The following is a 9,550-nucleotide window of genomic DNA, read 5'->3' as shown; positions in this document are numbered from 1 at the left end:
AATTTGCCACTGATTGAACAATCTAAAGCTCTGCCAAAAAGTGGTAATACAAGCGAAAACGAGGCTGCCTATATAATATACGCAAGGGGAGTTGCACTATTTGTCAATATTTCTCGGTAGTCCTTCACCTGTCGGAAGATATAAGGGTATTTCTCCGTGTTGAACATCATATTGTCATATTCTTGGTGCGACACAAGTACGTTGGTGACGCCCATCGTCAAGTATCGCTTTGAAGCGATAGATGTTGATTGTTTACCTTTTGTGTATGTGAATTAAGTGGACAATCGGCGAGAGGCTTTGCGAAGACAGATGAGATGTGTGATGAGAAGTCGCGCAAGTCACCTGAGGCCTGATGCGCTAAATCACTAGTTGACGCTGTAAATTTTGTCAGATACCCCTGCAGTTTGCTGAAGTCTCGCTTTTGGATACTCTGCCATTGGCTGAGGCATATTTGCTCTCAACATGGCCACTTTAAAACCAGTGGACTCGTCAAATAAACTTGCTTTACCGACGAGCCAGGTAAACTTCGTCTGCCAGAAATGTTTCCTGCCTTTGAGACTAGATCCGTCATTCCACTCACTGGACCCGCAAACACTCAGGGATCTATCAGGTGAGCTATCAAATTACACGATGTCGAAATTGGGAGAGGAACAGTTTTATCCATTGTCCGTAACTTAAACCGTGGACATGGTACGCCCACTGAGGTTAGGTAGCACAAAGCGTGCTACCTCCATGGTTAACATTAAATCATGGAGGAATTTTACCTCCATGGTCTCACAAATGGGCAAGACTGAAGATTAGTGGACACAAAGAAATTTTTGTTTGAATCGTTAGTAACCTTTGGAGTCTTTTCATACTTTCCCATATTATTTAGCTCCGCTAAGAAGAAGATCATTTGTAGTTCACAACTGAAGATGTGTCCCCACAAATGATGTCAAACACAGGCTCTTGGTCAATTCAACTCTACATATGGCCAAGTGATTGCAATTTTCAGTGACTCACAGGGCCGTAAAGACCAAGTGCCTGTGATGTCATAACCGCTGACTGATGGGACCCTTGCCATTGCATACTTCTATCAGCAACCCAACTTACATGTAGCTGCAATAATGTAGCCTGGTGGCCATGTGTCAGTTGTTGTGTGGGCCCTAGGGCACAACAAGAGTAACGAATATTGCACACCCCCTGGGCTACACACTATTCCAGCTACAACCATGCCAGAACAGGGGAATGATGGGGTCACAGATAATGGGTTCACGTGTTGCTATCAGGGCAAGTTGATTAAAACCTGCATTATGAAACCATATAAAAAAGTGCCCCAGTAACATTTGAAATTTGTTTAGCTGAGATCAGGAGCTGCAAAAGAGAGCTCCATGCTATGGCATGCCATGAACCCACAGAGTAGGTTCATGGACATTAGCTTTTACCTGCTTTACTGGACTGTCACGGTTGTGTGTTGCAATGGTTTTCTGAATTCATTCTTTGCTGATTGTAAAAATCTTGACATGAAAAGGCTTAAAATCAAATGTGCTAGGCCTTTACCTCTTATACACAGTGTGCCATTCATGCCGTCCTCGCCTCTCTACATCTAGACCTACACCATAGAGATTCACTTTTCAGCTCAGGGATCTGAAAACTAGAAGACTGCATTGTAAAGCATGGTAGTGTAGTCTCCAGACTTGGTGATTGCGTAATATCATAACACAGATTAGCTATCAAACTTGTATTTGCATAGCTCAACATGACTTTTGAGCAGTTAAAAACCTGGCTACCGATATATCCGATAATGTACAATACCAATTGAGTGTGCTCTCTGACTTTCGTTTCATGATTTTCAACTCCAACCCAAAATTGAATGTAAAGTAGAACAGCAAGACATCGACTACTAAATATGAAGCAAAGCAAACTTATGTTCACAGTTGTGAATCCGCTACATTGTAAATTAATAAGATCAAACAATTTTACATGTGACTTCAGGAGTACCATATATATGTAGTTGTCATGTAGACAGTGCAAACATACAGGAAAGCACCTTCACAGTAGACCCAGAACAGTTATATGGTAAATGAAGTTATATGATGAAATCTGACTTGGTTTACCAACTCAAACCTTGCATGCATCAGGGATATCTGTCAATAGGTTTAAGAAATGGTTAAAGCCATTCAAAATCAGCATTTTTCAGTGTATTGTTCATGTTTGAAAACACTGATAGCTGGTTTTGGAACCCCTGTAACATTGTTCCTGTTCTCAGATTTGTAGATATACTAAAATGACTGGGGATCCTAAGTGTTATGTAAATTCTTCCAGCTGTTAACAAAAACACAGCAAATGTAAAAAAATATGTGATGAATCCAATGGAACTTTTCTAATTGACAGCACCCTTGGCAACAACAACAAGTGGTGACAAAGAACACTGGGATACATGTACAACAGAGGATGAGGAAGAATACAATGCAAATTTAGAGGATGGAGTATCAAGGAAGCATATACAGCCATCAAGGTCAGTTTCCAACAAACATATTGTGTGTGTTTATTGAAGAAAGAAAGTTGAAATCAAAGAAATCCAAAAGTCTTGCCAACAGAAAGTCCAATCAGGAACAAGCAATTTAAAGTAGTCAGGAGAAATGCTAGTCATGTTAACACTGTCAAATGAGAGATCAAAATAGATATTACAACCAACAGCCTTGATACTACATGTACTTACTGGTAATATTCACCACCTTTGCACGGTTTGACGCTTGCACAACTCTACTGTACCAGTATGGCATATGGCAGAGAGTAACATACATGTTATGTCGTCACATTGAAAGCGTTCCCTCGTGCAATTATGCCTCAAAAGTCTTTTGTACAGATTGCTACTCTTTACTACATTCACAGGCTATCTACTAATGACAGTGGTGGATTCACAGTGCTTGGTGAATCTGACATCAGTAATATGGAAAACCTAAGTCACAGGGTGAAGGTTAGTAAACTCAAGAAAATCAAAACTATATCCAGCAACCATCAGGTATAATCACTACCTCCAGCTGGGCTATCAAGTGTAATAGACATTCAATAATTTCTGATTTTACTTGGTTTTAATCATTCATATTCAGTTCCACTTTCCAAAAAAATGTTGATGTTCTTGCTCACACTTACTGGTGTTTATCAGGAAGGAAGGAAAAAATAAAAAAGGTTTACACCTCCCCATTCAGTGTGTCTGCCCCTCTTTGCCAAATATGTGGTATAAAACCCCCTTTTGATTTCTGTGCAAAAGATTTGATATCTCTGACAGACAAGCTAAAGGTAGAATGTGCTTGTACACGTGACATGAACAGTTTACATCTCAGTAGTTGACAGCAGACCAGATGATAATATTCAATTGATTTAAAGAAATTACAATACATGTAGTAGTAATTTTGTGATAAAATGCTTTCATTTGAGTATGTGTAATCGTGAATACATTTACCAGGTTCTATTCTCTTTCTTTATTTACAGGTAACAAGCCACCTGTTTGACATCATGTCAGGGGAGTCGGACATAGACCATCCATTGTGTGAGGTATGTAATAAGACCCTCTATTTCAGTGCAAAAAATGACTATTTTGCCTTCATTCACCACAAAACAGCAAAACTTCAACCACTGCACCGTGGCTCACAACATGTTTCAAGATAAACAATAGGAACATATTTTGCATACTGCATCTTTCAAGCAAGTGGTGTTTTTTGTGAAGAACAAGCAAGTATGTGGCCAACCAACCAACCAATAAAATGCCTACCTACCATCCTACCTACCAAATATCTACTCACCTATCTGCTTTCCTTAGAGCCTTATATCCTCTCTCAACATTCCATCCTTCTCTTCCGTCTTCCATCCTTCACCCCATCTTTTCTGTCTGCTGTCCTTCTTTCCTCCTTTTACAGTTTCCGTACTTTACTAGTCTGATTACATCAAGCTAACTTATGGATAACGATGTGTATTTTGTTTGCTGACACTATCAATTTGTTTTGTTTTTCCCCGTTTCACAGGAATGTACTGACACACTGCTAGATCAACTTGATGAGAAACTGAAAATCACAGAAGATGAGTGCAAAGATTACAGAGACCTCTTAGAGAGGCTAAATCAGTCACAGGACCATGATAATCTGGAAAGTCTTCAAGAAGAAATTGAAGAGGTAAAAAAAAAGTAATCTTGTATACTTTTAGAGGAGTTTGCCTGTTGGTGAAGTTTTGAGAAAAAAGGTTTTAAAATCCATCCCTCCTCAGCTGTATGGTATAAATGCATGAGTCACTTTGACAGCTGAAAAGACAATGGGTTTTCACCTTATTATTTTCAATGAAAATCAACAATTTTATTGTTCTGTTGCATGGATCACTGGCAAATTTTGATATTTACCAGTACCGGGTAAATTTTGGTTACTAGTAATTCTCAGGCAGCATGATTGTTGTTTTGAGATCTTGCATGGTGCCTGAAATTTTCTCAATTTAAAAAAGGAAAATCTTGTATTTTATTCTGAAACATGTGGGAGTCAGTTTCGCCCATTCAAGGTGAACGTCACGTTTAGTGTAAAAGTAAAAGTATCTGCTGTCTTTACACTTTCTGGTGATATCAACATGCCACTTACTGTCATGAATTTTGGTTTTATTTACCTTTGAAATATTCAAAAAGTTGAAAAAGGAGCAACTGAAACTGACAGAACAGCTGGAAGAAGTAGAAGAGGAGAGAAAACAGATAGCTGATGATATGCAAAGAGAGAAAGGTGAAGTCGCAAGGTTGCAACAAGAAGAAGAAAGGTAAATAAGTGTTAGGTTCCCACCATTGTGAGTTTCACAGCATTGATCAAACATTTGTGTCTTATGAAATTGTGTAGTGCATTGCAGTTGACCTTTGACACGGACAGGTTGTAGCAAAAGCAGTATAGGTACTGAATAATTTTTCAAATGTCTGTGGTATGAGGCCAAACTACGTCACTTTTACATTTCTTCCAGCCAATAGTTGTCATATTGTGCAAAATCACATTGATCTTATTTTCAGGCTCATTGACTCAGTGCAAATATTCTGAAAGAATTTGAAAGAAACTCCTGCTCAAGACTCTCTCCCCTCACTTTCATCCCCAGTGCGCCCTCACAGTCAAATCCCATATGCTTGCCATTGATTGTGAAAACAGCAAAGAGTTTTATCAAGAATTTATCCATAATTTTGAGTTATAAAAATTCATGTACTACAGTGAAAATCCTCTTACTGTGTGAATAGATATGTACCATATATGATACCAGTAGTTCCTCTGATAATATATCGTATATAATTATGCCTGGGTTTCAGACTGTTTCAGGTAAAACAAAGGTTTGTATATACATGAAATTTTTGTTGAGACATTGTAAGTCATCCATTTTAGCATATGTGATCAGAAAGTGTGGTTATTGTCTACTTTTCATTAATAATTCTGTCCTGTAGGTATTGGAAAGAGTACAGTGAATATAAAAGGCAGTATCTGGATTTTATGGATGAGCAGAGGAGTGTGGATAGCAGGTTGAAGTATGCCCAGGTGCAGCTTGATAAACTGAGGAAAACTAACGTCTTTAATGCAACGTTTCATATATGGTGAGTAATTTCCAAGTTGCTACTTGCCAGTGGGAACTGCAGCTTTTTCTTGAGGTTTTGCCAGGATGAAGTATAGCGCCCTCATGAGACAAACTATTGGGTTTATCTCAGTTGTGTTGTCAGTTCTTTAATTTGATCAACCTGCCAGAGCAGTAATATTGCAGTGTTGAAAAGATGTTTTGAATGACAGTTAAGCCACTGTACAATCAATATCTTTGTGAAAATTTGATTTTATTTAGTTTTGCATGCAGTCATTTCATTCCCATAATTCAGTCGAATTCCACTTTATCACCGGTGCCACAGGGTCCATATAAAGCTACAGAAAGAAACTGGAGCAAACAGAACAGGTTTTCACAGTGAAAGGCTTGGCTTTGTTTTTTTGCAGGCACAGTGGTCATTTTGGAACAATCAACAACTTCCGGTTAGGAAGACTGCCAAGTGTGCCAGTAGAATGGACAGAAATCAATGCAGCTTGGGGCCAGACAGTACTTCTATTGCATTCACTGGCACAGAAAATGAACTTGAAATTTAAAAGGTAAGAATTCAGCCAACCAACAAAACTCAAACAATATTATTTGGTTTACATTTAAAAATTCTTCAGTTGCTTTTTATTATATCAAAAGTTGTTAGAAATTAGGAATATTACTTTTGAATGTAATTCAGTGGCAAGTTTTGGCAAATATCACCCTATCACAACCAACCATTGGTACAATCCAGCTGTTTTCAATGGAATAGATAGACCTATCTATGTACAGCAAAGGGGGTGACAGGGTGGAAATTGCTTTAAATTTTTCAGGAAATTTATCTCATAATGTGATTAATGCAATAATTGCAGTCTAAAATGCACAGCTTCATCACACTGTGTCAACTGGTTACACCTGTATCAATCTACTAATAGCATTTTGTCTCGTCTTCAGATACCAACTTGTTCCGTACGGAAACCACTCATTCCTGGAGAGTTTGACTGACAAAAGCAAAGAACTGCCCCTCTATGGTTCTGGAGGATTCAGGTTCTTCTGGGATACTAAGTGAGTTATAACTGCTCATGTTAATACTAATACTATCCACAAACTGTCAAAATGGGAACCAGATTCAGTTATCTACTGTTCAGTTTACTATGCCAGTCTACCTTAGCTGGGCAGTGTAAAATTTTTTGTTTATTATTTGATACATGTAATGAAGTTTTCATTGTCTGTACATCTGTACTGTGCCAGTACTTGTCATTGTACAATCTTTTACTGTGGCATGGAGGACTCTCAATAGAAAGTAAACTCTTACAATAGAAAGTAAACACTGGAACTATGCATATATATCTTATGTATATGGTCCGTATTCCATTAACAAACAAATGTGCATTTACACTTACATATTTGACAATACATCAACACACATTTTCTGTGAATGTTTGCAGCGTTTACCTAACACTAGAGTAGGAGTTGCTAAAGCAACAAGAACTAGAAGTCAGTTACCACAAAGACAGTATGGATGGTTTGGTTAGTCAAGTCATCAACTCCTTTCATATTAAGTTAACCCAGTGGTGGAGTTTTGAAATCCACAGAATTTTCAACTCACTTTGTAAAATGAAAGAAAACAAATTGCTGTTAACCATATGTTGTTGTTGGTAAATTATCAAAGGTTTGGCATTCAGTCATGAAGAGTAATGAGAATTTTTTGTACATTTTCTCTGTACTGTTTCGTTAGTGCCAAAAATATGTTTTCTGAACATCTATGCATAACTCGAATCTTGTCATATACACTGAGAATCAAACTGCAAAGAGTAACTTTGCAAACTTTAACTCAAGAACGTGACATTTTATATAGTTTCGTATTTTTAGCATTTAATGTTACTTTAAGTTGTTCCAAATGCTGTAACAATACCTATCCCATCATGCTTACAGATATGACCAAGCCATGGTAGCATTTCTAGATTGTCTACAGCAGTTCAAAGAGGAAGTTGAACGGGGAGACACAGGATTCTGTCTTCCATACAAAATGAGTCAGGGAAGAATTGAGGACTCTGCCAGTGGAACATCCTATTCCATTAAGTGAGTCACTTTAGTTTGCACATTATTTTATCATCTCATCACATTCTTTTCTGACTCAAAGTTGTCACAATGCTATTCCAAAGTGTGTCTCAGATTTTTTATATCTTGCTTAGTTTTGTTTGTTTTTAGCACAATTTTAAAGAAAATAACTGGGTTAAACTCACCGCTCTGGAAGTTTTCCTGGCATAAAAATCGTCTAAGAAGGTTTAAAAAAATCTGAGACACTTTTTGGAAAATTCTTAGTACAGCTTGCACTAAAACAAATTTTAGCCTCATATCTCAAAGCATTGAAGCAAACATAGGGAAAATTGATTTTTGAAAGGTTATGCAAATTACCTCTCACATGATAGTTATGTAATCAATGGTGACACTATGGTATCCAAAATGTTCCCCTATATCTAGGCTTTCCGAAAATATATAATTTACTGGGGTTCTGAGCTTATTAACCACTAAATAATCGTTAGCTTAAAAAGGTCAATTTCTTGTCTGGGGAATTTACACTCTTCTGATAATAACAGTTGTCTTTTTAGAGGGGATTTTTTTCTACACCCCCTGGTCCCAATCTATTCAATTTGTTTCTACATCACCATTCCACATCCTCCTATAGTTTTGGTATCGTCCCAAATCATGCAAGTTTCAACTGAGTGTCAATCTAAATGATTTATTCTGAATTCTGCAGGATACAATTCAACTCAGAAGAACAGTGGACTAAAGCTCTCAAGTTCATGCTCACCAACCTGAAGTGGGGACTTGCGTGGGTCTCTTCTCAATTCACAAAGTGAAAATTTCGGTCAGTCTCTCAGTCATGACTTCTGACCTGACCTGTGATGACCTTGACTATCAATGAAATGCAGCCCTGCTATGCCAATGGCAGGAAATTCGAGAGCGTATTCTTTCTGTTAGCAAAAGATACTTCTGACTGTCCAAATCATGTTTCGAAATTTGTAAATAGTGATGAACAATGTTTGTGATCCAAATCTCAACCACAATCCATGTGGAAAGTTGGAGTAAAGCACTGTACTAAGCCTTCACTTCACTCTCGTTTTTCATACCTCGGAAAGAAGACTATTCACGTGTGAATACAGTCAATGGTACATGTGATTGAATGAAATGATAGTTGTGAAGACATAAGTGATATACCGCTTCTCATTGTCTATTAGTGTTTTGTTTTAGAGTTGACAAATAAATTCTATGTTATTGAGATTCAATATATCAACAGCCTCAGTGCCTTTAAGTTTTTGAATTGAAAACAAGTAGTGTTTTGTTGAGTGTTGTTTCAATGTCATGAACGCTGTCTTGCAGCAAAATAAGTGCTGTCCATTGTCTGCATACTGCAAACAGTTGAAACTGACCCATTTCCCAGCTACATTTTACAGTTTGGCTGTATAGTCTTGTGTCATCATGGGGATATGAGCCAACTTTGGTTGGTACAGTGTGATGTTACATTTGACTACGCCCACCACAATTTAACTTTCAAAAAAGTTATTTCACTTTGTTTATGACATGAAGAAACTGCCAAAATTACACCAAAGTTGTTTCATTCTGCAAGTTTGTATGTAGCAAAATGTGTCGCTGTCGGAAAATTCAGATTCTCAGGAATAGCTGTTGTGGGCATGTTTTAACAGCATGGCAGTATAGTGCTGTGTGAGGCAAAAAAGGTATACGGTTGAAGGAGACAGCTATGAAACGTATACACGGGATACCGGTAAGTGTGAAAAGCCGGCTTTAAGAACTTAAGAATCTAGCTTTGAGACTCCTTTCAGAGCAAAGTAAAATGCCAATGTTGAATACTGAAAAGGAATCGCTGGTTGTACCGGTTTGGGCAAAACGTTCGGTGGCGATGGGATTACTTACCCTGCTGTTACCGTTGGTGGCGCTGTCTGTAGCCCTCCGTAGCTTGACATTGATCAAAATGGTCGTGCGAGTA

At 37.9% G+C, this 9,550-nt stretch overlaps 1 protein-coding gene across 1 annotated transcript; it reads left to right on the top strand.

Moving 5' to 3' along the window:
- The first annotated feature begins 54 nt into the window (after positions 1-54).
- On the top strand, positions 55-8,835 carry LOC139143702 (beclin-1-like). Its single transcript, XM_070714227.1, has 11 exons — positions 55-610; positions 2,374-2,497; positions 2,875-2,959; positions 3,475-3,537; positions 4,005-4,151; positions 4,646-4,770; positions 5,432-5,578; positions 5,964-6,113; positions 6,496-6,606; positions 7,477-7,623; positions 8,303-8,835. The coding sequence occupies exons 1-11, from the start codon at positions 463-465 to the stop codon at positions 8,403-8,405; spliced, it is 1,350 nt and encodes a 449-aa protein (XP_070570328.1). The 5' UTR covers positions 55-462; the 3' UTR covers positions 8,406-8,835.
- Positions 8,836-9,550: the final 715 nt, after the last annotated feature.

This window comes from Ptychodera flava, chromosome 11 (assembly GCF_041260155.1).
Source record: "Ptychodera flava strain L36383 chromosome 11, AS_Pfla_20210202, whole genome shotgun sequence".
NCBI classification, from domain to species: Eukaryota; Metazoa; Hemichordata; class Enteropneusta; family Ptychoderidae; genus Ptychodera; species Ptychodera flava.
The sequence above is the reverse complement of the archived record's forward strand: the minus strand, read 5'-3'. Positions and strand labels throughout refer to the sequence as shown.